Below are 27,797 nucleotides of genomic sequence, written 5' to 3'. Positions count from 1 at the left end.
TCGGCCATTAGTTTGCGCTCGGTCGGCCTTTCGTATTTGGTAATTTTCCAGCCAATTGGGGCGCCCATTTTCGGCACTGAAAGAAACCCGTCCATGTAGAAAAGGGCGTCTCGCACAACTACAAAGTCAAAGGGGCATTTTACCAGACTTTTGAGTGCCTCGGTCGCGACGCTCCTTTAGCGGATGGGGTCTTTTCGAGTGTGCATTCGTCCTTTTCGGATGTTCATTGGGTTTTGGCGATTTCGGATTCTGAATCGTATTTTCGGAAGCTTCTTGTGTATGAGTCCCTTCGCGTTGGTATATTTTATTCGCCGCATCTAAGTACCTTCTAATTCTTGTCACGAGTTTACGAACAAAAAGGGTCACGTTAATGGAAACTTTGCCTGAAACAGCTAAACTACATCGTGGAGTACCTGGTCGTGTCATCGTCATCATCCTCCACCTCATGATCGTCGGCGGCACGCGATCGAGCAAGTGCGAATCGTTCATCCGTTAGCTTCCGTCTCAGTTCCTGCAGCTGAACACTATACTCGCTGGCCAGCGCTTCACTGCGACGAGCTGTTTCCTGCTCTTCCGCCAACCGTTCCTGCAGAAGAACATTTTCCGACGCCAGCCTATCCTTCTCCTGGGTTCGCTGCACCAGCACGACGCGTTGCTGTTCAACTTCCGCTCTGCTTGCCGTCAGCAGCTCTTGCAGCCCACCGACCGCCGCCCGATCACCGGTACGTGCAAGCGACAGCTCCTTGAGCATCGTTTGCTTCTCACGTTCCAGCTGCTCACGGATGTTGGAGTGTTCCTGCAGCTCCTCGTTCAGTTTGTCCTTCTGGAGGTCGAGCTTTTGGCACAGCTCCTTGTTGGCCTCCAGGTCCAGTGACAAGGCACGGTTGTCTTCCCGCAGTGCATCAACCTCCGACTCGGCTGCAGCCAGTTTGGCAGACAGCATGTTTATCTGCCGCTCGCACTCGCGAATGTCCTGCTCGCGCTGTGCCATCAGATCTTCCAGGGTACCGATGTGGTCTTCCGCTTCCTGCAGCAGTTTTCTTTTGGCGCGATAAACAACAGCAAAGACGACGTAAGCAGGGGAAAAATAAATAACCAATAAAGTCATAAAACTCTACACTATCCGCCGCTACCGGGTGGAATGCGCCAAGCTGCAGCGAAAATCTAATTATCGTCTATACTGGTGGTATCTATACCTACGGAGCATTAATTCACACACACACACAAACCACGTTGCACGTTGTGTCAGTCCAGCCAGCGTGCGCCAACCGGTCGTAAGGGGCAGCAGCCAAAATAATGAAGGTCGAGAGTTAGTGCAAGTTATTTTCTAATTTACGGCCCTCTCATGTACACCGAAGCGCCACAACACCGAGTCTCCGTTGCGGCATCGTACGGACAGGAATATTAGTCGACCGGAGCCGTAGGTGGAAAAATGCATTTTCTTTCGAGTGATAAGTATTCCCCGTCTGGCACTACACCACACAGAGTCAACGTTTCATTTTGCGTTCAACAAACTACGGTGAAAGCTAACGTCAGGATGGTTTAAGAAATACATCCTTATTCACGCGTTGTTAAACGGTATCCATGAGGTGAGAATGTTGACTAGGTCCCGTAAGGTAAGAAAAATGTGTCTAAACCCAACTTAATACCACATCTAATTTGCTTTTTCCAATATTATTCAAAGATAGAAAACATCAATAATTGGCTACTGGTGCTGCTTTACACCAAAACTGTCTAAACAATCAAAGAAAAAGATAATTGTTGAACTAATTGGAGTCTACTACAAATTGAGTAAAACAATGCTCTAGACCTTAAGTAGTGCCAACTGTTTCCTCAGACAGACCGAAGACTCTTCTACTTTGCGCTAGTCATTACGGCCTAAATTTACGACACAATCCCGGGGGCACTTACTTGGCTTCGGAGCTTTCCATTTCCAGTGTCTGATTGCTAGCCTCCAGCGTGTTGGCGCCCTCCGACAGTGATTTGTACTGTTTCAGAATTTCCTCCCGCTCACGTTCCTACAGCCGAGAGAACAGAAAATTGTAAAAATTCCCATATTTCCATCATTTTCGCCCGGCCGCTAATTAGGTTCATTGTGCTATTGAATCCTGCGGCGGAATGTTAAAAACAATAGAGGGCTCTCCGAGCTCACTACCGGGTTCTGCTCTGAATTTCAAAATTCCGAAGAATTTAATTACCTTAACTAGCAGCAGCTCCTCGGCACGCCGTATTTCCTGAACATATTCCCGCAACTGCGTCTTCATACCGTCCACCTCCTGCTGGGAGTCCTTGAGCTTCCGCTTCGTTAGCGCCAGCTCGGCGATGGCGTCAGTTAACTCGTTCGACAGGCGCCTAAATTGCGGCATAGATGCCGGTTCCGCATTGGAATGGAGCAGAAAAGCAAACACATAAGTAAGACGCGGTGGGCCACGGTAGGAGCATTCGAAAGTGCCAGAAGCGCGCGTTGGTCAGCCGCAGCCTTGGGAAGCGGCGAAGACACTTTGCTGTCTTCGGCCGAGAGTCGCAAAAGGAGTTATTTTAAGATTTTTAGGTTAAAAACGGCTTGTTTCCGAGTGCCAACAGCACATTCGCCCTTTTTCACATCATTATTCGTGCCACATGCTGTGAGTCGGCGTAACGCTACCCTGAAACCACTGAATAGCCTAGACACGAACCCATTCTCCGTTGCGGCGTTGTCGTTGCTTCGCTGCAATGTCGCCATTTTCATTTTCAGTGTGTCCGTTTCGGTTGCCACGCTCCGCAGCGAACTCTCCTTGTGGATGATGTCGGTGCTAACGGTGCTGGCGATGATAGAAGAAAACAAGAACAAGTATTTAAAATAAAGCGACTAAATTTGTGAAAACATTACGCAACCCCATCACCATTAAGCAGCTCCAAATATTGTCCCAAACTTCGTTGTGGCAGAGCATCTTACCGGTTCAATTTGAATTGTGCAAACTCACAGCATTACACTACCAATCGTTATGCATCGTTGGGAAATTAAACGATCCTCACAACCACCACGTGTTGGCCCGGAAATGGACCCCGAATGGCCCGCGCAACATCCCCAACGTAAGCTTCCGGTTTAGAAACGTGCGAAAAAAATAATCAAAATTGGTTTTTTGGCACGATGATTGGGAGTTCGAATCGCTTCCAAATTATCTCCGCGAAAGTCCTGCCCAAAGCGGATTGGTGTGAAAAAGAAATGGGACACGGCGGAACAACGGCGAAACGTCTGCCAGTAATTTCCCTGTTTTACACCAAACCGTTTCCTTCGTTAGCTCAGAGCAGCAAAACACGCGGACACTCGGTGTGTTAGCTAACTGAAAAGCGGATTGCCAAACGGCAACCTTTACACACATTATCGACTGGCGTCAAAAATTGCACCATGACTCGAGGGTCTACCAAGGGCCACGATGACTGGGCACTCTCCCGGCACTCTTCGGCACGGCCCAATAAAAGTGTTATCTAACGATAAAAAAAATGCAGTCGACGATGATGTTGATATAACACGTCCGTCTCTACAACGAAATTCCTGTGGGACGTTGCGGGACGCACAGCGCCAGATCCAGTGACCCACAGAAAGGTGCGCGCCTGCAGGTCTTATGCTACACCGGCCAGTAAAAGTATTGCGATCCTTTTAATGAGGCACCCACCCGAACACTTCCATAATCGGCAACCCCGTTGAGCGGCCAGCTCTGACAGATTGGAGAACATAAAACACTTTCCACTTTACGGGATTGCATAATTCGCCACACACACACACACACGACAGGCGGACGGAATTCCCATTCTCTCATAATTTTATGTTTACTTTGCAAGGACGTTGCTTCATCAGTTTCAGTTTCGATGTCTGGGCCAGGCTTTTGCCTTTTCCCGGTTGTGCATTCTCTTTCTTGATTCTTCGCTCACAACATAACTGAAGATCCTCTGTCTGTCTGGTCGATCTTATGCTTTCTGTGCTTACCTTTTTTCCTTTCCCTAGCAGAACTTACGCAGTTCTCTTTCTGCCTCTCTGCCTCTTCTCTTTGCGATGATTTTAGTCATCGCGTTCCTTCCTTCCCTCTTTCTCGTGTGTCTTCTCTATTGCTTCTCACTCGCCGCCTCACTTATCGTCTGTTCCACTTCGCACCGTCTTTCACAATAAGTGGCTCGGCTGCGAGAGCGCCGTCCCGCGAGTCGAGGCGTCCGATCCGATGCGACGACGGCCACACGATCGGGTTGTACGCGGTGATCATTTGCCATGGCAGTCTTGCGCTCGTCGTGATCGCGTGCGGTTTGCTGTTTGGCTCGTGCCTTCGTCACACCCAGATCGAGAGTCGATAGCACGCCAAAAACAGACAGACGGAATGATCATTTGCGGATCATCAACAGTGCACCCGTTCGCGTCGCGTTCTCGGGATCAGTCTTTTCGACAAACGTGAAACAGAACGACGACGACAGAAAAGCTTACCCAGTCAGAGTGCCGCGGTTCAATGTTGTCGCTCGTCGGCGGTATCCTTAAACAGGTTTTCGACACCTACGGCCACCGAGACGACGCCGACGCATCGCTGTGGTAGTGGCGGCTCCTTGCTGTGTTCTTTCTGTTTGAAAGAAAGAAAAAGATACCTCCGAAGAAAGGAATCACGCGGCGCGCGCCCCCGTGAGTTGCCTGTCGATCACGAATGGGCCGTGAAGGTGTGTGAGTGTTGTTGGCGTGGCCAAGGTGCGAAGAATCAGAATGCGTTTCATTCAAGTTCTTGCGTAGAGCGCGTTGCCTGTTGGGGCTAAGTGCGCTGCGCCGTGTGGATTTAAACGGGAAGCCAATCGCAAGTGACGTGACCGGTCGAGACGAAGTGAATTCATTGGTGGGGTAGATTTAATTTAAAAAACCGTGACAAGTGGCACAATCTTGTGAACATCCGAAATAATAGAACGGGTGTAACGACGGCAACATCCGAAGTCGGTGCTTCTTTTGGGTGTTTAATGATCTTTCTATCAATCGGTAGGTTTGGCTTTCGATGAGTATTTTCACAGTTTTCCACAGAAGAAACTTAAAATAAATCCAATAAATTGCCGACGAAACATTAATTTTAAGGTTCCTTCGCTAACCGCCCGTTGAAGTCTTTCGTTCCATTGTCGCAGGTCGGTTCGGCATAGTGTCGATATTTTTTCTCTCCGAACCCGCGCTATTCAACCCATTCTTAGTCGGAACCCCGCCGGTCATCAATCACCTTACGGGCCGTACTAAATCTCGTGCCACAGAAGACCTGCGGCTAACAATGGTTCAAAGACCCACACCCGGTCGGACGGTTGAGCAAAGAAACGCCCGCCTTCCGCCCCTTCTACCGGCCGATCGGTGAATGGTTAAACACTTACGGTAAATGAAGACAGGCCGAAGTTACTGGAAACCCCTGTTCTTAGCGGTGTTGTGTGGACCCCGCGCACGGCGGTTGGCGGTTAGAATTTATTACCATAAATTAACACCACATTTGTCGGACATACCGGAGAACACCGGTGAATGTGCTGACGACTGTCGCCGCGACCTTAATAAAGCTTTCTTCCATCGCGTGTTCCCGTCGGACGGTTAGGTAGAATTTTGTAAATTTTGCCCAGTTTTGTACGACTTTTAAACGGATCGGATTCCTCGTGACGAAAGCAGAAGGATGGACGGTTTCTCGTGTCACTTTCTAAATCGAAACCGCCCCAGGACCATTCAGAGGCAGCGGCACGCGACGGGTCTCACACGCCGGACACTTTCGGCAAACACCGTATCAGTTCGTGTAGCCTTCGTGTCGGACAGCCACCTTGAATTGCACGCGTTCTGCTCGAACTGCACTGCAAACGATTTGCTGCTTGAGCGGCAACCAAAGTGAAGCTGCTGCCACCACCTTGCCAATTGGGCAATTTCCACATCGCATAACTGGACACCCACCCGGGCAGCTACCACCGCCAAACATGAGGCGTGTCTAGTTTGTATGTGGCGTGGCCACAGTCCATCCTGGCCGGCGGCCGAGGGGCTTGCGAGATGAGGATGGAATTTTTCGAGGCCGATAAATGGAGCCACAATGCAACGAGCGCCACAACAACCAGCGTTGTTGTGGCAATAATTTGGCACCAATGGGAAAGTTTTCCCCGCCAACCCCCTCCCCGATGGTGGCCAGCTGATGAGCTCTCAGCTGCTGCTGCTGCTGGTGCTGCTGAGAGATGCGGCAAGATAGGAGCATAAAAAATGTGTTACCAACGCGTGGCGCCAGTTGTTAATGAGTAAGAAACCTATCCACAAAACATTGCAAGCCACGTGTTGCCATTACTCACAGAGAACCTGCGCGCCCCCGTGGCGATTGCGCCAAGCAGCGGCGCAGTGCGCGGCACGCACCGCGTTTCCATTTCACCAAGAGCCCCTCTCTCTCTAAACGAAAGCATTCGGGGGTGTTTGGGGTTTTCTTTTCACTGTTTTCACTCCGTTTCGATTTCAATCGGAGCGTTTTGCAATCGATCGATCAGTCGCGCGCGCATTCAAAGCAAACATTATGCACCGTTCTTTGTTTCAATCGTTATGCGCAATGTTTCATTGTGCTAAAGTCGGGAAACGAGCTGCTAATTGCTAAACCCGTTTGAAACACACTCGAAGAGGGCTTCTAACTCGCTGTCCGCGAATCTCTGTCGATCACCATCCTTCATCGGGGATGACGCATGGAATGATAATGACCCACCACAGTAGCAGCAGTTTCGCTGCTGGTCCAGGAAGGCCACCGGGAAAACCTCCACTGCGATCGCCTGCCTCCAAAGTACATTAGGCCGCTCATCGGAGCTGATTCACGGTGGCAACCTTCGCGCCACCACCGTCTTTCCATTTGCAATGCAATCGGGTGCGGGTTTGACCGCCAAATGGAGAACCTTCGACGGTTCGAACTCTGCAACTTGGGGTTCGATTCCATCGGGGCCTTTCGAAGGACGTTCTTGTCCCCTTGGGGTCCGTGAAAGTGTCCGTCTCAAGTACGGAGCTTTTCTACATTTATTTTTCCCATATTATCCATAGGCTTCTCTAAACGAAACGATTTCTAAGCCGCCTTTCGAAACACTTCAAATGGCGTCAATTTGCATTACGCAGCACGAAGCGTGCACAAACACAGCAAACATTAGGCACACCAATCGGAGGGGGCCGATATTGGGGAGCACCACGCGCCCCGGCGCTGATTGAGTAACAACAACGTGCCGTGTGTCGTCGCTGCGATTAAGCGCGAACAATTTCATTGTCATTGTCCCCCGTTACCTCGCGTCGGAGCACGTAATGTTGGGGACTGCGAAGCGGATAAAACGCGCACTTCACGGCCACGCGAGATCTCTCGTGACACCAAGGAAACGCCGGACTTTTCCCCGGCAAGAGCGGCGGGGAGTGATCATTTTCTCCTCTCGGTTTTGTTTTGCCAATCGAACCATAATTGCAGCCGCGAGCAGAAATTGGCAACGTCGAGCATTTTGCGGCCCAAAACATTGAACCAGCGCGCCGTTTCACACGTGCTTTATTTGGCGTTTTCTTTGCACTCAATTTGCATCTTTTCCTTTCTGAGACGCGACGTGGAACGCGTTGTTTTCGTGGTTTTCTTTCGGCGCACAACGCGTTACACGCCTCTGATTTCCTTCCGTATGGCCGGAGGACCCGCACAACCGGAGGCTGTTCGGCGCCGCGGTTTCGGTGAAGCATCTCGTGGTTTTTTTTCTTTCATTCAACTCCGCCCGGATGCTTTCGTAACATCAGACGGCGGGCGCGTACCGACGGCGGGCAAATTGAGCAACTTTGGGGCTGTTCCTCGGGCCACCGTCTGGTAGCGTTGCAGACGAAGGTTAGGAGACGACCGAAAAAAAAACGACCAAGCTCAACCTTCTAAATTTAACCGATTCAAAGTGCGATTTATGCAATGCGAGATGAAAGAACCCGAAGGCGATGCAGGAGGACCCCGTCCGGTGATAAATCATCGACCCTCGACTCGGGCAGATGCAATTGAATGAGAGTGAGAGTGCACGCCTTAATGTTGTCCAGGCCCAGCCCAGCCCATTACTCAATCGCATCGCCGAGAGGTCAGCGCGATTCGTTGTTCCTCCGCGTCCAGTTGGTACCGATTCGAGCGAATCATCATCATCAGCCCTGGAGGGGTAGGCCAAGATTCGTTTATGACTTCACCCGCCCGGCGGCAGGAGCTCGCCTTTTTCACTTCATCGGGAACCGGTTTTTTGGTTACATTATTTGCCCTTTTCATGCCCTTGCTTGCGCGGCAAGTCTGTATACTTAAGTTTGTTTTACGATCGGCATCGAGGCCACTACTAACAACGGATGCCAATCAACCGAGGACGGATACGCGTTCTGCGGAGTGGGCTGAAACGAGGTTGGGATTCGGACAGACGGACGGATCAGTATTCCATCGTCGTCTCGATATGGGAGGCTCTTGCACAGACTGCCGGCAAAAGTGAGTGTTCTTTTGGTGACCCACACGATCGCGCAAAGCTCGAGCTGCACCCTTTTCCACTCGATCGAATAATGTGCCAACGTGTCGTTTGAAAGTCCCCGACCCACGCTGCCGCGTGAAAGAATCGAGGTTCCTCGCTTACCCGCCCGTTGGTGTCTTTCGTTTGAATCGTCGCACTCGAAGCTGCATTTCCCGCCAGCAGCCAGCAGCGCCAGCCCGATTATGCAATAGCGCCGAGCAACGACAGAAAGAAAATTGCCCTTTTCGCCGGCAACGACAGTTATGATCTTGCCGATCCTTCCCGGTTTCGGCGGTTCGGGATTCGGGCCCAACGGTAACGGCAATGTCTCCCGCGCGATTCGTGTGCGTTGCACTCGTAACTTTCTAACGTCCTACCGGGGACAGCCGATGCTGCTGCCCGGTTTTCGTTGGCTCGATCTGCAGCCGGCGCGCTACTAGGCCACTTGGGCATCGCTTCCTCGACTAACAGGCAAGCGCAGAGCGAAAACTTGATTTTACGATTTACCCCGGAAAAATGGGTAGAGTTTCGGTCGGCAAGTGGACACGGTCGGGCTCGGTGGGTGAGTATTGCGTAGCCACCACCTGAGACCGTCCGACGGAACGGAAGCCAGCAGGGGATTCAGTAATCCGCGTAAGCTATAAATGCATCCTCTTTCACATGCCACTAAAAAGTTTACCAACGGATCTAAAAGCAAACGAACTCATCATGCACGTTGCCTCGGAATCGAAAACAAGGCCCAGGAACCAACCTTCCAACCTCGGTGTGACAAAAGCGGAAGAACGTTAACGACCGGCAACTTCCGCACAACTAAAACGCGGCTCTACCGCGTTGGGGGAGAATGACGCCTGCGGGCCAGCCAGAGCGCCAGCGATCTCCGTCATGGCCCCGACGACGATCTCCCGACCGTCGGTGTCGGTCGTTGTATTGCAAATTCAACGAGAAACACGACGACGGCCACGTGAAACAACTCAGACTTCCCGTCACTCACTCACCCGTGGCGTGACATTAGATATTACCATTGTGTCCCCGTGCGCCTTGGGCGGTGGGAAAAAGGAAAAGTGATTTCCATGTCACCCCAGTCAGTCTCACCTTGGCGTGTGTCATCCGTCAAGCGCCCCGTCCCGGGAGGGTTTGATTTTGGTATCGATAAATCAAACACGGTCCGGCGCGAAGAGTGTCGTCGCTTGTGTTTTCTCTTTTCCATTCCTCCATTTGGCAAAGAGTGGACTGCCGTTGGGCTGGTTCCTCAGATCATAAGATTGCACTGACCACGAAATGAGTTCCGCTATATTAGCTTAATTTTTTGAAAACCTTCAAACAGAGCTTTGGCAATGGCATTAGCGCCAAAAGTCCAAAGTGCCTCGGTGCCCTTGCTGCCGATGGAAGAGCGGCCAACGCTACCACCGAAGCTGATGTAAATAATTCGTGGTTTTATAATCGATTCGTTCGTGGCCGCGGCGTCTATCGGTTCATGCGCGCACCCGCGGCATTTGATGTGGTTCCCAAAACCGGCTCCCGGCTTAATTAAAGCCAAAGGTTTTCCTCAAGCAAACGAACGACACGAAGGCGGCACTTCCTTAGAAAAGAAGTTAAATTTACAATCAAATCAAATGAACCCAATACCCAAAAGTTTCTTAAGCACTAATTAACAATCTGGTTTCGTCCGGAATCACTATCGCAATCAATCTCCCGCGTGTTTTTGGTGCTGATTATTATTGTGTGTGTAAAAACTGTTCGCAAAACTTAACCAGCAACCATTTGAACAGACTAATTAAACCGCAATTCATTTGCCTCCCGGGCACCGATTGAACCCACTAACGGTTAAGACCTACTCCCGCCCGCCTGAGTACCGAGCTGCGTAATTAATTTAATTAAATTTTACAGTTCGTGTCTGGCTCCGTGTCAGCCGCCGCCGCCGTATTTGGCACGCGCGGCATAAAAAATACGGTCAAGCGGCGGCTTACGGCGGTGTGTAAGCCAATTCTTAGGAAATCATCAAAACGACTTCATCATCGCGCCACGACAGAACAAACAGCCACAAAAAAGATATGCAAAATTAATCCATTGTTTCTGCTGGGAATGTGGAGGCCTGGGGATGGTAAACCGCCCTCCCGGGTTCCACACCAAACCGATCATCCATTTCAACGGCGGATTGCAACAGCTCCGCCATATCTTATCTTGGTAGACGGTGGCCGTCCCCGTTGCATCAGCCCGCCGACAACAGTTTGACACCTTGACGGCAATAAACCTCAATTGCTGTTAGATGCTGATGGCGCCCGCCTGCCTAATGATGATGCCGATGATGAAGACGACGACAATTTCGAAATTAATAACATCGACACCGCAAAGTGATGTAACTTTTACTACCACCTGCTACGCGCTGCCGTGGTGTTTTCTCTATCTCTTCTGGCCACGACCGTGGGGTCCGACCGAATGAAGTCGAAGAGACTGGAGTGCACTATTGATGCCAAGATTTGTAGGTCACGCCGCGGCTCACGATGTTGGCGGCAATCACGACAACGACCGACCGACCGACCGGTCGGGTGTTGCTGTGCGTGACTCTTCTCGAGGGGTCCGCGTGTGTGATGTCCACAAATTGAACGCCCGACCGCGGGAAGCTGAGGTTACTTCACCCTTTCATTCCGGACTGCGATTTGTAGTACAACCAAATGATTGTTGGAAAAAAAAAAAAGTTACTTCAACAATCTTGTTCACCATCTCGATCCAGAAGATCAGCGGTATCGATCGTACGTTTTCGTTTCCCCGCACGTTACGTAGACCCACTTGAAGATGACTTGCCGATCCCGATCGGGTACCATCTTCCGACAAGGAATTGATGGCACAGAAGACCCACGCCATTTATAGCACGTCAAATCCAATCCGGCAACATCCAATTATCGCTGCTGAAGAACGGTTTAAATGCCAACAGATTTTTACCTCAACCGATGGTGTATGTGATGGGCCAAACAGTATTATTGCTGCTGACCATCGCCACGCAACGTCACACTATTTAATTTGTTGCACACTTTCAACCCACACGGCATTATCTAATCACAGTTTACCGATTTTAAACGGTGCTCGGTAGCGCAATTGTCGGTGGTACAAGGCAAACAAAAAATAATCATAATTTTAACACCAAGCCGCCGCCAACAGCAACAACAATAGTCAAACCAAACAAAGCTAGTCAATCGCCATCAGCAATCATTAAACACGCCACGCCACGGTGGTTGTCACCTTGATGGTGAGCGGGCTCTAGGACGCGGGACTGATTATTTCCTGCTTTTCCGCCCGACAAAAGCCCAACCGCCGCACTGAGGTTAGACCCAATTTAACGCAAGCTTGCGCCAGAGCTTTGTGAGGTGGGCTCCCTCACATAATAACTTGTATGACAACTCCGGAACGGTACGCGGCAAAGCTCCTCAGCAGGCAGAGCAGGTGGCGATCAACGAACGGACGGGACCGACCACAGCTTTAATGGGGAAAAAGCGGTTTCCACGCGGAAACGGCACTGCATGCCATTTCCTAACCTGCCCCACACGGGATAAGTAACTGAATGAGGAATTAGAGACCATTTGACACACAACCGGCGAACTTTTAGTGCAACGCGTAGGGTTTCCGATTTCCGAAACCCTCGTGGTGCGAACCATCAACACCGCGGAGGTCACACGATAACAGTTAAACGACTTCCGAAGCGTGGCGTGGCCTTGAAATCACCGTTTTACTACCGGTCATAAATACACATCACCCTGGCTCACGGAGGCCTGTGGCTTCTGTTTCGTCAATATCTCGTCTCGGTCGGGCCAGATTCTCTCTTCGTCCGAGAGAGCCACACGCCGGCGCCACTTCGGTTGCATAATATCTGGAGCGGCAACAAAAACGTGTTCCGTCGGGACCGACGCACGGTCACGCAAGATTATGCGCAATATTACTTTCTCCCCGTCCTGAAACGGGGTGCACTCCGTGTGTGTCGCGCAGCAGGAAATCGACCCGGTCACCCGTTCGCTAGCTAGAGCAAGGTTTGCAGGAACGAGCCTTAAATGTAGGTCACCATCTGTGAGTGGCCGGCCGGCCGGGTCGCGAAAGTGAAATTGGAACAACTCGGTCAACCGTCGGGTCGGGTTGTGGCGCAATATCTTTTCGCAGGCAGATAAAAATCGTTCCATTCACACAGAAGGCCACCAAATAACGTCGGATGCTTTTGCTCCGGGAAACCGAAAACCCTCGAAAGATGGTCAAAACATAGACATTCAGATTCGTTGGTCCGACAGAGACACCAACGGATGTCTAGCGGGGTGTTTCGCTGAACTTTAGGTGCCTTCCAAAACACGTTAATCGATGCAAATTTATGCGCCCGTTGGCCGGTGGGCCCACCGGGGGCACCATAAGTCTGTCAAGGATTGACAATAGAAAGGACAAATGGAGCGCCGGTTGAAGGTTGGGGATTTTATCAATCGACCGGATGACCGAGCTACACGATCCCGACCGATGAAACGATTAACACGTGGCAACAATGACGCAACACACCCTAATGAACACTTATCGAACTCGTTCTCCTTCTCTTATCCAGCACTGTGATGAGGCATGCATCCGTCTGGATGTGTATCCTGCTGACCTTCTACAACCTGCATGCGACGACCCTGGCGGCCATCGTGCCGCCGCCATGGAGCGACCCGAACAAGAACCCGTGCGCTAGCCAGCCGGGCGGCTGGCAGCTGCTGTACTGGCCACCGCTCAAGCGCTGCTTCAAGATCTTCCAGCTCGGCTACCCGTGCCCGGACACGATGGAGCTCAGCCCGGTCGGGGCCGGTTCGACGGGCCTCGGATCGACGGCCGAGTGTCGCTGCCCGCCCGGCACCGCCCAGTCGCCGCTGACGAAGAAGTGCCACAAACTCTTCGAGCGGGGCCCCTGCGAGTTCGGCCAGTACTTTGCGCCGATCGCGGACGGTGCCGGAAGGAGTGCCATGTAAGTGCCATAACCCTCACCCCCGGAACCGGGAAACGAACGCCTCACTAACCTTCCGATTCCGGTGCCTTCCGCAGACCAAAACAGCGCTGGGGTCTGTGCAAATCGACGGAAATCTGCGACAGCGGCATGATCTACTGGCCGCAGGACAACAAGTGCTACCAGATACACACCAAAGGACCGTGCGCGAAGGGGAAGCTTATCAGTCTCGACAACAACGGTATCGCCCGGTGTAGGGTACGTCACACTTTCTGCCGTTTGTCAGACCGCGCCCCTAATCCGTTCTTTCTTCTTTGTCCCCTCGACAGTGCGAAAGCGAAGGCGATCTGGGCAACTACTTCCACGAGGACACCGAAACCTGCCATGAGTTTTTCACCAAAGGACCGTGCCTGGGCACGGGCGAGCTGTTCCTGCCGTCGCGCAAGTGCGCCTGCCACGAGCGGCTCCCACACTACCACAACGAGACGAACCAGTGCTACGAACTGGGCACGATCGGGCCGTGCCCGTTCGGACACACGTTCCTCGTGGCCGACGGAAAGCGCCCGGCGGACGGTAACACGGCACCTCCCAAGGCCGGCCCACTGAAGGCCGAGTGTCGCTGTAAGGATGGTTACGTGCGGTGGAAGGACGGGTACTGCTACAAGCTCTACACGCAAGGGCCGTGTGATTTCGGTGCCTTCGTCACGGAACCGAACGTCTGTACGCCGAATCCGTGCGAGAAGGGTCGCCTGTACTTTCCGCAGGAGAAAACCTGCTACCGGATCGGTTCGCAGGGTCCGTGCACCCTGCACCAGGTGGTCATCTTTGACTTTACGTCGCGCCCCTCGCTGGACGGTATCTCGTACAACGGGATGTGCGGCTGTTCGGGCGTCATCTCGAACCTGGACCAATCGTGCACGGACGAAGCGGACCAGATACCGCAGAGTGCGTGCGACAGCACGCCGGACATGGTGGAGGTGAACCGGCAGTGCTACAAACTGTACACCCGCGGACCATGCGGTCCGGGCCAGTGGCTCGAGCCGAAGAAGATCCCGCCGCGTGTCCGATCGGCGGCCTGCGTGTGCCGGCCAGGATACACACCGTACGAGCAGCCGCTCGCTAACGGCGTCATCGGGTGCCAGGCGCCGAGCGTTGGCATCGCCAGGTACTTGAACGAACGGCGCCATCTACATTCGCGAGCTCCCGGCAACCTTACCCTTCCACTGTCCTAGCTCCGACTGTCCGCGCTGCCGCATCGCATCCCATCCTCGCTCTGCTCTGGCGCACTCGCTTTTCCGTAGGGGGCTTCTTCTTAGCAACCCTTTTCTTATCATCTTTTTCTGCCTTCTCTCTATCCATTTCATTCCCGCGTACGTGTGCTTTCTTTCGCTACTCCGCAAGGTGGTTCATGAGCTTACTGGGCTTTGGTTCATCCGATCCGGACGAGTACTGAGCCATCGATCCCCAGGCCGCCGCGTATCATCATCACGCCTCCCAGGACCTGGACCCCAGGCGCCAGCCTTGTTACCAAGGAAAAGCAATCCCATTCAATCCCACGTCCAATTACGCCATTTTACATTGCCTTGTCCTCATTTCAACCTGCCACACGCACACAAAGTCATTGCGCACCTACATCAAAACCACACGCACCATGAACGCACCTTTATCACGGGTCACGGCCATCAACCGAGCCGCATCATCTACCATCAGCGTCCAACCACGAGTGCCATAAGGACAGCAAAGTGGACGCTTGGCTCCTGATGCGTTTGGTGCCTTCAATCGTTATGTATTTAAATTCTAACTTCAACTAAGACGGGGCGGACGGATAGTAACGCGATCAATCGATCGAATAGTAGGATAAACAATGAGCGATCCGTACGTAGACTGAGTAGCATCTAAGGACACAGTGTACACACATTGTAATTAAACGAATGTAACGGCGGCCAAGGTCGGAAAATAAAGTTGGAAACACCGGATAAAAATGCGGACTCACTCGAGTTTGTGCTGCATCCGACCGATCGTCGACTGCAGCTCGGTTCGTTTCGATTTCAGCGACGACAGTTCCTGCTCGACCACGAACAACTTTTCCGTTTTCTTGTCCAATTCGATCTAAAATAAATGAGAAACCCATCAAAGCACGAGAAAACCCTCCGCAGCGGCGTGTGTGTGGCTTACCAAAAGTTTGTCCTTTTCACGCTCCAGAGCACTGTTCGATGCCCTCAGCACGCTTAGCTCACTCCGCAGGTTCCCCAGCTCGTTCTGCACATCCTCCACAGCGCTGTCCACTCGGTGAAGCTTGGCCTCCGTCGAGCCCAGCTGCGTTTCGGAGGACATCAGGCGACTCTGGTGTTCCGTCAGCGATCGTTCCGTTTGCTCCTGAAGGATCCTGCCAAAAAAGCCACTAAGTAACGCAGCGCCCAGCGTGTCAACCCCGTGTGGCCACTTACTTCAGTTGAGAGTACGAGACCTTCAGCTTGCTGTGGGATGCTGTGACCTCCTTCAAACGCTCCTGTAGCTCCCGGTTTTCTTCGTTCAACAACTGAACCTGCGACTTGGAAGAAGATCGTCCGAGCATCAGATCGCGCCGTTCCGATTCCAGCTTCGCTATCTGGGCCGTCTGCCCAACGATGAGCTCCTCGTGCTTAGCCAGTTCCTCCTGCTGGCTGCGGGTGGCCAGTTTTAGCTTTTCCCGCACCGCATCCCGTTCCTGCGTCAGGCGTTGCACCTCATACTTGGCCTCATCACGTTCTCGCTCGACCCGATGAATGGCCGCCTGGATGGAGAGCGATGACTGACCGGAAGCGGCAGAGTCGGCCGTGCGTAACCTGCTGGGCCCACTTTTCGTCGGAGGCCGGGACAATTTACGCTGCAGCTCTAGCTCGCTTTTCAACTGCGCCAACTCGTGATCCTTTTCGACGCTCTCACGCTTCAGGTCCCGCACCAGGCGCACCTGACGATCGGCTTCCGAACTGTGGCTATCGCGTTCTGCCTTTACCTTGCGCAGTTTCGATTCCAGCGCCCCGCACTGGTCCTTCCACGATTGAATCTCGGCCTGACTCTCGACGCTTGCCACCGCCGTCAGGCCCGTTTTGTGAGCCAAATCTTGGACGGCATACTTTTGCTTCAGTTTGGCGTACTTGCTCTTCAGCTTCTCGTAATCGGCCAGCAGCCCGTGTTCGCGATCCCGCAGCTCGTTCAACTGTTTGTACAACTGGCGCTTCTCTTCGGTCGCCTGTTTGAGGGCATTCTGTAGTGCCACATCCAGCACCGCCACGCTCGGACACGAAGAAGAGGTGGCCGAACTGTCCGGCTGGCCAAACGGTGTCTGGCTAGTGGTCTGGCGTTGCGTCGTGTACTGCACTGCCAGCAGCGCTTCGAGATCGTTCACGCGCAACTGTGACTGCTGCAGTTTGATTTGCAAATCCGAGCTCTTACGGTTCTCCGCCAGGATGTTAAGGTTCGCTTCCGATTCCACCTTCAGCGCTACGTTTTCCATTTCGCGCAGCTCCTTCTCGAGCCGTTGGTTCGTTTCTGACATTTTGCTCAACTTCCGGGCCATCCGCTCGTGAGCCGCCGCCGCGTCGTCGAGCTTCTGTTGTAGTGAAAGTTTCTCCTGCTGCAACGCGTCCACATCTTGGCCGAGCACATCGACTCCGCGATAGCAACAGTCCTTGGCCAGTGCGGCCGCCGGCCGGCCACCCGCAAACAGTGCGCTCAGTCGATGGATTTCACGGTCACGGAAGTCAATCTACGGGCAAGTAGGGCCGAGAATAAATACCGAGCGGTCATCATCATGGCGGGGGGTAGGCCGATAAAAAGCCATTACGTTTTACAAAAGTCACACCTCCCCGATTGCAACAGCGACCGTGACGCAGTGTCGCTCAGCGTAAACATTATCTCATGTTTACAGCGCTGATAACAGGGGTTCGGGTAGTGTCTAGCTGAACCTGTTCCTACTTCTAATACCTAGTTAGCTTCAGTACTGCTCAACGCTTTGCTAAGACGGTCGCAGTTGTCCACCGGCACGGGTGATCCACGGAATGTTCTCCTACAAACCACTGACTTCCGAACTAGCGAAGGCCGTTCAGGTGCCCACTAATGGCCCACTGGTTGAGGTACATCTAAACGATCATTCCGATCTACCGGTGTACGGTAAGGGCCGAAAGAAGGCAGCGTACAGTGTGCTAAACGAAAACTACAAACACTTTGCGGAGCGGATCCACAACCTGACGGTGTACGAGGATGATTTGTGGGTAGTGACGGCACCCAAATGCGGTACAACGTGGACCCAGGAGATGATGTGGTTACTCGATCACGATCTCGACTATCGGACGGCGGCTGACGTTAACCTACTGCACCGATCGATCTTCATGGAGTAAGACAGGGCGAGGGACAGAAAATTACCTTTTTTTCATCAAATAAACATCTTTATCTTGTGGCACAAAGGTTCAGCACGCTGGTGCCAGCCCTCGAAGAGGACACAGTCAGCCGCGTGGAGCAAATGAGTCGTCCCAGGCACATCAAAAGCCACCTTCCGATGGCTCTGCTCCCGAAGCAGCTGTGGACCGTGCGGCCCCGCATCGTGTACTGTGCCCGCAATCCCAAAGATATGATCACCAGCTTCTACCATCACTACCGACACCTGCATCATTACGCCGGCTCTAAGGAGGCATTTCTGGAGGCCATTCTCGAGGATCAGATGATATTCCTACCCCAGATAGCGCACACACTGGACTTTTGGGCCTTGCGCTCGGAACCGAACATCCTGTTTATCCACTACGAGCAAATGAAACGGGTACGAGTGATAAGGGAGTGATGATTGCCGGTGGTCTAAGAACACTTTCCCCTGCAGGACATGGCCAGTGTGCTTGAGTTGGCTTCCAAGTTTATTGGGAAATCCTACAGCAAACAGCAGCTTGCGGCGCTCGAAGAGCACCTCTCGTTCGATGTGATGAAAAGTAAGGTGACCCCGTAGAGCGTGCTAATGAGTGGAAGTGACACTACAATTTCGCTTTCGCTTAGATAATAAATCCGCCAACAACTCGGTCCTGCTGGACATTGTGCACACCATCTCCAAGCCAGAAGCAGCGTCTGACTTCCGGTAAGTGTGCAACTCCCAACCCTTTTGGGGGGTTCCCAAAGCAAACACGAACCTAAGCCTCGGTTCTGCCATTCTGCTTCAGATTCATGCGAAAGGGACAGATTGGATCCCACCGGGAAGAGATGTCGCCGGAATACATTGCCCGGCTGGATGCGTACATCGAGCGAAACCTAACTGGAAGTGACTTCAGGTTTATCGAGTAAAAAGCGGTGACTTCTGGCAACACAAGCGCCATCGCACACCACCACCACGCAGGCCTACAGGGTGGCCAAGGTCATCGCCGAAACTGTTGGCCGACGGACGGACGGACAGGTTTTTTGTGGCTGTGTATGTGTGTAGCTTAGATGCGAAAAAAATAAAAGCTGCAATTACCAAACACAACCGGACTTGCGTTCTTCGCACCGCGACGACACCGAATGAGTTCGTTACACGCGCTCGGTGGTTAAGCAGCGTTAAAAGCTCGCAATGTTCGTCACCAAACCGCTAAACTCTAGCGTGGCCACGGCAGTGGAGGCTCCCATGCACGGGCCAACGGTGGAGGTGCACCTCAGCGATCACAGCGATCTTCCGATCGGAACACGAACCCCAACCCATTCCGTTTTAACGCCACAGTATCTGAAATCGGCCGAGCGTATTCGCAACTTGCCCGTCTACGAGGATGACGTTTGGGTCCTGAGTTACCCCAAGTGTGGAACGACCTGGACACAGGAAATGGTTTGGTTGGTGAGCCACGAACTGGACTACAAAACGGCGTCCGATGTGAACCTGCTCGATCGTTCCATCTTTCTTGAGTACGGCACAGGGCACGATCGCTGTGGTTCGGTCAGTGACAAAATTTGTCCCCTTTTGCAGGTTCTCCACGTTTGTGCTCAACTATCCAGGCGATACGATCCATCAGGTGGAAGAAGCTAGCCGACCACGGCACATCCAGTGTCACCTACCGATGGCGCTGCTTCCCAAGCAAATCTGGACGGTGCGACCACGTCTCGTCTACTGTGCCCGTAACCCGAAGGACGCGACGGTCAGCTTTTACCATCACTACCGTCACATTCACGGCTACGAGGGAACGATGGACGCGTTTCTGGAGGCCATCCTCACCGATCAGGTCCTGTTTGGACCCCAAATACCCCACACGCTGGACTTTTGGGCCATCCGGCGAGAGATGAACATCCTTTTCGTTCACTTTGAAGACATGAAAACGGTCAGTGAGTTAGGAAAATAAGCGTTCGACCCTTACAGACCCATTGCTTGCGCTTCTAGAACATGTCCGGAGTTCTGCGGAGAGTTTGCCGATACTTCGCAAAATCTTACACCGATCAACAGCTGATCGAGCTGGAGAAACACCTCTCGTTCGATGTGATGAAAAGTAAGTAACGTGGTGAGCCCAATGAAAGGAGCACAATAATCACCTTTTGACTTCGCTTTCGCAGACAACAAATCGGCCAACAACTCGTGTGTTTTGGAGCTGGCGGAATCCCTGTCGGGCAAAAAGGTGGAAAACTTTCAGTGAGTACCCAGAATTGGTCGGTTCGGTTATTGAGCGAGACCATTGATAAATCATCTTTCGAAACAGATTCATGCGAAAAGGACAAATCGGATCGTATCGGGAAGAGCTATCAGCCGAATACATTGCCAGGCTCGACACGTACATCGAGCGACATCTCGCCGACAGTGACTTCCATTTCAGTGGTTAAAAATATCTTTAAAATAAAAGATTACCCCCTGAATGGTTCGAAAATGTGCGGTTCACGCACGGCAAGATACGATTGTTTAACACTAACACACACGCACGGTGAAACCACGATTCCGAACACACACGAACACAACCGGTTGTCACGGAATTCACTCGGCGCGTAGAGCGCGACCAAAACAAGATAGTCAAGATTCCGACGTCGCGTTGTTCAGTCAACCAAAGACCATGTCGACGTTCGAATACATCGAGATAGAGGATCCGGTGTTCCGGGACACCTGCCGAGAGCGGAACGAAGCAGATTACCTCCTGGTTCGGTGCAACGACTACGCCAACGTTCCGATCAACCTGCCGCATTGGAAACCGTCCCCAATCTGCCTGTCCACACACTTTGCTCGCGTCGCTGAAACGATCAAGCGGATGGAGGTGCGCCCGGACGATGTGTGGATCGTGACCTATCCGAAAAGTGGCACCACCTGGACGCAGGAACTGATCTGGCTCGTGTGCAACGACCTCGACTTCCAGAAGGCACTCGATCTGTCGCTCGATGCACGGTTCCCGTTCATAGAGTGAGTATGCGCGTGGCGAGTATGCGTTTTGAATTTAAAACACCACTCATTGTAGCCTCTCCGGAATACGGGATCTGCCGGAGTCATTTAATCCACTGCGCGATGCTCTCGAAATGCCCTCACCGCGGTTCATCAAGTCACACCTTCCGGTAGCCTTCCTGCCGGACGCGCTCTGGACCGTACAACCGAAGCTGGTCCACGTCCGGCGTAACCCTAAATCGGTGGCCGTCTCCTACTATCACCACTCCGTCTCGCTGCACTGCTACCGCGGCACGATGGAGCAGTTCATCCGATCGATGATGAACGAGCTCGTCTACTACTCGCCCTACCATCGGCATCTGATCGAGTTCAGTGAGCTGCGCTACCCGAACATGCTGTCGCTGTCCTACGAGAGCATGAAGCGCGATCTTCCGGCAGCCATCCGCGAGATGTGCCGCTTCTTCGGCAAATCCTACACCGATGCGCAGCTTCAGCAGCTTGCCGAGCATGTGTCGTTCGATCGAATGCGCCAGAACGAGGCGGTCAACAAGCGACAGTGGGTCGAGCTCAACCTGCGCCAAACGGCCCGGACCGATAAGCTGGACGATAACAACATGCAGTTTATCAGGAAGGGCGAGCCGGATGGGTGGAAGCGGGAACTGTCGGACGACCTCGTCGGGGCGCTGGACCGCTGGACGTTAGATAACGTCCCAGATAGCAAATACTCCCATCTGTTTCAGTGAAGACTGTATGAAGGGGCCATAAAAATAATGATAATAAAGATTTTACGCTGATCAACTGCATCTGCAACTGCAAATTTACTGCTCCATAAAATGAACTCAATCAAAATAAAACACATTCTTTGGAATGGAACGATCGTAGCGTTATCATTTTGCCATGTTTGTAAATAAATTTCCCGGTAACGTGGTACGATCAGAGACAAAGGTCTCCGATCTGCGGTTCCGTTAAAGTCCCCCTTTGCTATTCGTTGGTAATTGATAATTCCAGCGGATCACGAAACCACTACAGTCTTGGTCCGTTCGACCTTGGCGATCGTCACACCGACGCCAGTGCGTGCGTGTTAGTTCGGCATGGCCTCTTTGCCCCTTCTTTTACCACAGATTTCCCACCGACACGCTGAAGGTTACTCTAGCAGCGCAGCAGCGGAACGCCCATCTACCAAACGGTAGTCGCCTTTTGCCACCGGCCGTTAGCACATCTGAACTGAACGGCCCCACAAAAATGTCCACCTCGTTCTCCATTGCCGACGTCGAATCGGACCTCGGTTGCCCCGGGGCACTGTCCTACATTAAAGTGCTGCTCAACGATCTATCCGACTACCCGCTCGGTGACGGATCACTGCCACCGGTCCCCGTCGTAGTGCCGGCCAAGTATCAGCGCTACGCCCAGCAGGTACGAGACTTTCGAGTGTACGAGGACGATGTGTGGATTATCACCTTCCCCAAGTGTGGCACCACCTGGACGCAGGAGATGGTCTGGCTGATCGATCACGAGCTGGACTATGAAACGGCCCGGACTGTCAGCATCAACACTCGATCGGTGTTTCTGGAGTGAGTATATCGACCCCTGTCCCTGCAGTAAGATGCTTTACGAACGCACTTCCAGAATCGGTGCCATTGCGGACGGCATACCGGTGGACACAGTCACAGCCACGGCCGGCATGAAACGTCCGCGGCATATTAAATCCCATCTGCCACTGCCTTTGCTGCCCCGTCAGCTGTGGACCGTGAAACCGAAGATCGTGTACGTCACCCGAAACCCAAAAGACGTGGCCGTGTCGTATCTGCACCACTACCAGATGATTATGGGCTTTCGGGGCACCAGAGAAGCCTTTCTCAATGGGCTCGTCGAGGATCGTGTCATGTTCTGTCCTCAGGTGCGTCACGCGCTCGAGTTTTGGGCCTTGAAAGATTCCGCCCCGAACGTTCTCTTTCTGACGTACGAGTCCATGAAACGGGTAAGTGAGGGTTTTCGGTGTGAGGAATCGTCTTCTGATAATCAATCGGTCTCGCCTCCGTAGGATCTGAAGGGTGTTCTGCAAAGGGTTTGCAAATTTTTCGGTAAATCCTACACCGACGACCAGCTCAACACGCTTGCAGAACATTTATCGTTCGATCAGATGAAAAGTACGGTAACCGGCAGATACGAAACGCATGAAACCCGGTTTTAAACATCCGCGTGTTCCGATTCCCATTCTAGAAAATCCATCCACCAACAATGAGCAGATGGTGCGCAGCGCAATGAAGATGAACGGCCGGGAAGGCGAACACTTTGAGTGAGAGAGAGAGACAGCTTCTTATCGGTCTTGATATTTAAACCACTTCTTTGGCCATCTTTCATCACACAGATTCATGCGGAAAGGCATTGTTGGGGACCATCGTAACGAGTTGTCGGAAGAGTATATCGCCAAACTTGATCGTTTCCTAGAGGAACAGCTCGCCGGAAGCGATTTCAAATACGACGAGTGAAGGCATATCTGAGACTGAGTTGCATTAAAAAGTATAATAAAATTCTGCGCTACCGATTGTTGATCTTACTTTGCACTGTTTACACTGTGATTAAATATTGCCGGCTCCGTAATCTTGAGAAATGTGCGCACTGTTTGTGGTTGCAAACAGCCGCAAATGGCATCTTCTAGCGTCAGTATCTAAGCTCTTATCAAATAAAACACCGCAAAAAACGTCATCGTCACTGTAGGCCGTAGCCATTTTGGGCGGTGTCAAGAACTCACCCGAATCACACTGCACCCGAACGGCAAGCATTGTGCATCGGAAACGCATCGAGCCAACAGAAATGGCGTCTAATACGTTCACAATAACGCGCGTGGATCCGGATCAAATCACGCTGCAATTGAACGATCTTTCGGAGTATCCATCAAACGTTTGCGAGCCGAGTGGTGTGACCATGACCACGAGGTATGCGGACTACGCCCAGCGCATACGAGATTTCCCGGTGTACGAGGACGACGTGTGGATTGTGACATTCCCGAAAAGTGGCACCACGTGGACGGAGGAGATGGTTTGGTTGATCAACCACGATCTAGACTACCAACGGGCACGGAGCGTGAAGCTTAACAATCGATCGACTTTTTTGGAGTATGGACAGGCGCTTTGGGATTCGGGCTTCTGGTGAGTGAACTAAAACAACCCCCTTCTCCATAGGATCCACGCGATCGCCGATCGTTTCGTGATCGATACGATCGCCATCGCCGAGAACGCTTCGCGTCCGCGACAAATTAAATCTCACCTTCCGCTGTCGCTACTTCCGCGGCAACTGTGGACCGTGAAACCAAAGATCGTTTACGTAGCGCGCAACCCAAAGGACGTGGCTATTTCGTTCTACTACCACTCTCGGGTGTTTATGCGATATGACGGCACGAAGGCGGCCTTCCTAGACAGCCTATTCACCGACCGTGTCGCGTACTGTCCGCTGGTGCGTCATGTGCTCAATTTTTGGGCACTCCGTCACGAACCCAATGTGCTGTTCCTAACGTACGAGCGCATGAAACGGGTAAGTGGTGCCCGGACGACCGGATCGGTGCCAGCTTGTCACAATTATTGTTGTCCCCAGAACTTGAAAGCCGTCTTGCCAGAGGTTTGTGGTCATTTTAATAAAACATTCACCAAAGCAGAGTTGGACGCCCTGGCGGAGCACCTATCGTTCAGCGAAATGAAAAGTAAGTCCGTTTAAGGTCTGGCCATAAGCGTGAGGAAGTATAATCTCCCGGTAATCTACTCCCGATGCACAGAAAACCCAGCCACCAACAAACACGATGTTGTGCGTGACGCTCTCAAAGCCCATCACCGTGAAGGTGAACCGTTTGAGTGAGTTAAACGGAACATAGGGGTAATGTCCCACTTTAACCCAATCTGAATGTCCACTTTTTTAGATTTCTACGCAAGGGTATCGTTGGCGATTTTAAAACCGAACTTCCGGAGGGTTACGACGCCAAATTTGATCAGTTCATTAGCGAGCAGCTAGAGGGAAGTGATTTTCAGTACGAATACGAATAGCGAATCTGTACTTTTCGCAAGCAAAATATGTCACATCTGATTACCTAATAAAACGAACCAGCTTGAGGCTGGTGAAAGGAACTGCCGATTGACCCACTGCAATGCAACAGTTCCTCACTTTCGTCTGTACCGAACGGGACTGCAGCTGCAGACTGTAGTCTCACCGTTGCATTTCATGCCTGACCGGCAAGTCGCTATCTGGTACTACGAATGGTCATCGAACTCTCCCTCCGAACCGATCGATAACCTTGCCTTACCTCCTTGGGCTCCTCCTTGGCCCCAAAACGATAAGTAAATACAGAATGGAGGAAAAAAAAGTGCAACGCACTTCAGCATCGCGGTGCAATCTGGTTTGTCGTTTCAACGTTGTCCCAGCGATGATGGTCCGCAATGCAAGTTACCTCGCCGGTGGGAGGGAAAAGGCCAACCACCTATCAACAAGTTTCGCAATCTGCATTCGGCCCCCCAACCGGTGCATTTGCAACTTTAGTTCTGAACGAACCGCGGCCACCGGTGGTCGCGCATTCGACTCGCTGTTCATCAATATGACTCGCTACGAAAAATTAAACAACGAGTTCACCGATCGGATCGACTGTCCCGGAACGGAGAAACATTACCGCCTGACGCGACCAAAATGCCGAAAAAGCGATCACGATGATCATCCTGCGGAAGGCGTGGAGTGGTGTGTTATGATTGAAAAGTTTCTTCCACTAATCGAACCGATACGCCGGATGGCGGTTTACGAGGACGACGTGTGGGTCATCACGTTCCCGAAGTGTGGCACCACCTGGACCCAGGAAATGGTTTGGTTGCTGAATAATGGCCTCAACTACGAGCGGGCCGCGAAGCAAACCCTCGAAGAGCGGTTTCCGTTTCTGGAGTGAGTGCCGAGTTGGTGGACGGGTTTGCGGTTCCCTTTTTAACCCTCCCTTCCATTCGGTACAGGCTGTCGGGAGCCCTCTCCCTCATCGATGGTGATTCCGTCGGCCGGGTGCAGGACCTGGCGCGTCCCCGGCACATAAAATCGCACCTTCCGTTCATGCTGCTACCGGAAGCGATTCAAACGGTGCGGCCAAAAGTTATTTACGTGTCACGCAACCCGAAGGACGCCGCCACCTCCTTCTTTCACCACTATCGCAACATTGTGGGGTTCGATGGTCCGAGGGAACATTTTTTCGACGCTTTCCTTAACGATAGTCTCATCTATGCACCGTTTGGGCCGCACGTACGGCGCTACTGGGAGTGGAGCAAGGATCCGGCCGCCAACTGTCTGTTCCTTACGTATGAACAGATGAAGCGTGACCTTTGCGGCGTAATAGCGAAAGTGAGCCGCTTTCTGGGGCGACAGTACACGGCGACCCAGATCGAGGAACTGTCTAACCACCTGTCAGTGGATTCAATGAGAAGTAAGACCACCGAAAGGGGCCACGCATCGATTCGCTGCTTGATTGTCGCTTCCTTCACCCTTGTTTTTAGATAACAAATCGTGCAATATGGACGATCTGCTGGAGTGGGCCAAGAAAACCAATTACAGCGAGGAACGTCAAAAGATGGACAATGATTTTAGGTAAGCCACTCGCTGAGGGGAGTTCTGTGGCCCCTTCTGGTAGTTTAGCAGTCTGCTTTTGTTCCCCCCATTCAGGTTCATCCGTAGCGGAACCGTCGGGACGTACAAACAGGACATGGACGAGGCGTACATACGACGCTTCGCGGAGTACGAAGCGCGGGCCACGCAGGGAACGGATTTTGACTTTTTCTTTTAGTACACCCATAAGGTGTTTAGGGTCTTTATAAGGTGTTTGTACATAAGGATATCAACAATATTTCAATAATACATAACTCAGCGTTAAACTCAGCCAAAAGTTCATGTAGCAAGGGTCCAAAGCTTGGCAATGATTGAGGGGACACCTTCGGTAGGCGTTAGGTAATGAATACATTAAATAGGGACGCGTTTGGGGAACGATCACCCCCTTCGGAATCCCGGCAATGCCCTACCATTACCTGGTGCTGGAGCGCATCGATGACTCCTTGCTGGTTTTGCGTTTCGACCCGCAACCGTTCCACTTCGTGCAGCGCGTCCACTTGCTTCACTTGATTACACGGACAGCGGCACCGCATTTCGCCCGCAGGTTGTCCGGGCTGCGATGCTTTTTGCTGCAGCTCACAACAACTCCCCGGTTGGTAGGTAGCGCCGGCCCTCACCGTCGATATGAACGGCTTGCGTTCTGTGGAGAAGGATGTCAAGGAACAACCGTACAAACCATTTAAATTGGACCGCCACCTTCGGCAACGCCAAAGGTGTCGCAACTGATTCGCACGCACAATAAACGTCGGCTCCAGGCACCGACGGCACAAACGGATAATCGATATTTCTGTAATGCGGTTACTCACGCTTATTAACACTGTCCTTGCGCGATTTTACGCTGTCGCTACCGCTGTTAGCCTGCAGCTCACGGACCCGGCTCTCCGAGAGGTGGCATTTCTCTTCCAACTGCTTCTTCTCCGCCTGCAGCGTACGAACCCGCGACCGCAGTTCCGTGTTCGCCAGGATGTTCTTGTCCTGTTGCTTGATCAGCTCCAAATGCAGCTCGTTACATTCGGCCAGCAGCCGCGAATTGTCACACTTGTACGGCTCGACACCGAGCTCCCAGGCCGCTTTTTCCTGCACAGCCGAAGGACACACCACCCGAAGCAGAAACAAATGCAGTAAAAATATAAAAACAACTAACAACCATTGGCCAGCGCGACAAGTAACACTTCACACCATGCCATGTGTTGCTATGATCGCCCCGCACAGAAACGCACCTGATAAAGTTGTTCGATCTGCTGGTTGGCTGACTTTAGCTTCTCGGCGGTCTGGATGAGATCGTCCAGGATTGCCGACACGATCCCGATCGCACTCAACGGAAGTGGATGCCCGAAACCGAGACAATCCAACCGTTGCCGCAGCTCACTGTGCCGTGTTTCGATATCCATTGTTTTGGCGAAGGAAATCGTTTCAATGGCAATGTAA

At 52.3% G+C, this 27,797-nt stretch overlaps 7 protein-coding genes across 7 annotated transcripts; 6 read left to right on the top strand and 1 right to left on the bottom strand.

Moving 5' to 3' along the window:
- Positions 1-386: 386 nt before the first annotated feature.
- LOC128278353 (centrosomal protein of 135 kDa) lies at positions 387-27,760 on the bottom strand. The gene is made up of 10 exons (XM_053017071.1): positions 27,590-27,760; positions 27,176-27,446; positions 26,786-27,009; positions 15,859-17,159; positions 15,587-15,797; positions 15,405-15,520; positions 2,676-2,801; positions 2,199-2,352; positions 1,912-2,018; positions 387-1,040 (listed from the first exon to the last, which is right to left on the bottom strand). Exons 1-10 carry the CDS (start codon positions 27,758-27,760, stop codon positions 398-400), a joined length of 3,324 nt encoding a protein of 1,107 aa, XP_052873031.1. The 3' UTR covers positions 387-397.
- On the top strand, positions 4,862-14,864 carry LOC128278354 (uncharacterized). Its single transcript, XM_053017072.1, has 5 exons — positions 4,862-4,984; positions 13,037-13,432; positions 13,510-13,669; positions 13,741-14,576; positions 14,813-14,864. The coding sequence occupies exons 2-5, from the start codon at positions 13,044-13,046 to the stop codon at positions 14,862-14,864; spliced, it is 1,437 nt and encodes a 478-aa protein (XP_052873032.1). The 5' UTR covers positions 4,862-4,984; positions 13,037-13,043.
- LOC128278357 (luciferin sulfotransferase-like) lies at positions 17,408-18,886 on the top strand. The gene is made up of 5 exons (XM_053017074.1): positions 17,408-17,786; positions 17,858-18,206; positions 18,264-18,369; positions 18,434-18,512; positions 18,595-18,886. The coding sequence occupies exons 1-5, from the start codon at positions 17,452-17,454 to the stop codon at positions 18,713-18,715; spliced, it is 990 nt and encodes a 329-aa protein (XP_052873034.1). The 5' UTR covers positions 17,408-17,451; the 3' UTR covers positions 18,716-18,886.
- LOC128278360 (luciferin sulfotransferase-like) lies at positions 18,978-20,335 on the top strand. The gene is made up of 5 exons (XM_053017078.1): positions 18,978-19,303; positions 19,365-19,713; positions 19,773-19,878; positions 19,943-20,018; positions 20,086-20,335. Exons 1-5 carry the CDS (start codon positions 18,978-18,980, stop codon positions 20,204-20,206), a joined length of 978 nt encoding a protein of 325 aa, XP_052873038.1. The 3' UTR covers positions 20,207-20,335.
- On the top strand, positions 20,328-21,561 carry LOC128278355 (luciferin sulfotransferase-like). Its single transcript, XM_053017073.1, has 2 exons — positions 20,328-20,771; positions 20,827-21,561. The coding sequence occupies exons 1-2, from the start codon at positions 20,431-20,433 to the stop codon at positions 21,491-21,493; spliced, it is 1,008 nt and encodes a 335-aa protein (XP_052873033.1). The 5' UTR covers positions 20,328-20,430; the 3' UTR covers positions 21,494-21,561.
- Positions 21,975-23,282, top strand: LOC128278358 (luciferin sulfotransferase-like). Its single transcript, XM_053017075.1, has 5 exons — positions 21,975-22,321; positions 22,377-22,728; positions 22,792-22,897; positions 22,971-23,046; positions 23,119-23,282. The coding sequence occupies exons 1-5, from the start codon at positions 21,993-21,995 to the stop codon at positions 23,237-23,239; spliced, it is 984 nt and encodes a 327-aa protein (XP_052873035.1). The 5' UTR covers positions 21,975-21,992; the 3' UTR covers positions 23,240-23,282.
- LOC128278359 (luciferin sulfotransferase-like) lies at positions 25,330-26,547 on the top strand. The gene is made up of 4 exons (XM_053017076.1): positions 25,330-25,664; positions 25,730-26,190; positions 26,261-26,351; positions 26,427-26,547. Exons 1-4 carry the CDS (start codon positions 25,330-25,332, stop codon positions 26,545-26,547), a joined length of 1,008 nt encoding a protein of 335 aa, XP_052873036.1.
- Positions 27,761-27,797: the final 37 nt, after the last annotated feature.

The sequence above is a fragment of the Anopheles cruzii genome, chromosome 2 (assembly GCF_943734635.1).
Source record: "Anopheles cruzii chromosome 2, idAnoCruzAS_RS32_06, whole genome shotgun sequence".
Classification (NCBI taxonomy): domain Eukaryota; kingdom Metazoa; phylum Arthropoda; class Insecta; order Diptera; family Culicidae; genus Anopheles; species Anopheles cruzii.
The sequence above is the reverse complement of the archived record's forward strand: the minus strand, read 5'-3'. Positions and strand labels throughout refer to the sequence as shown.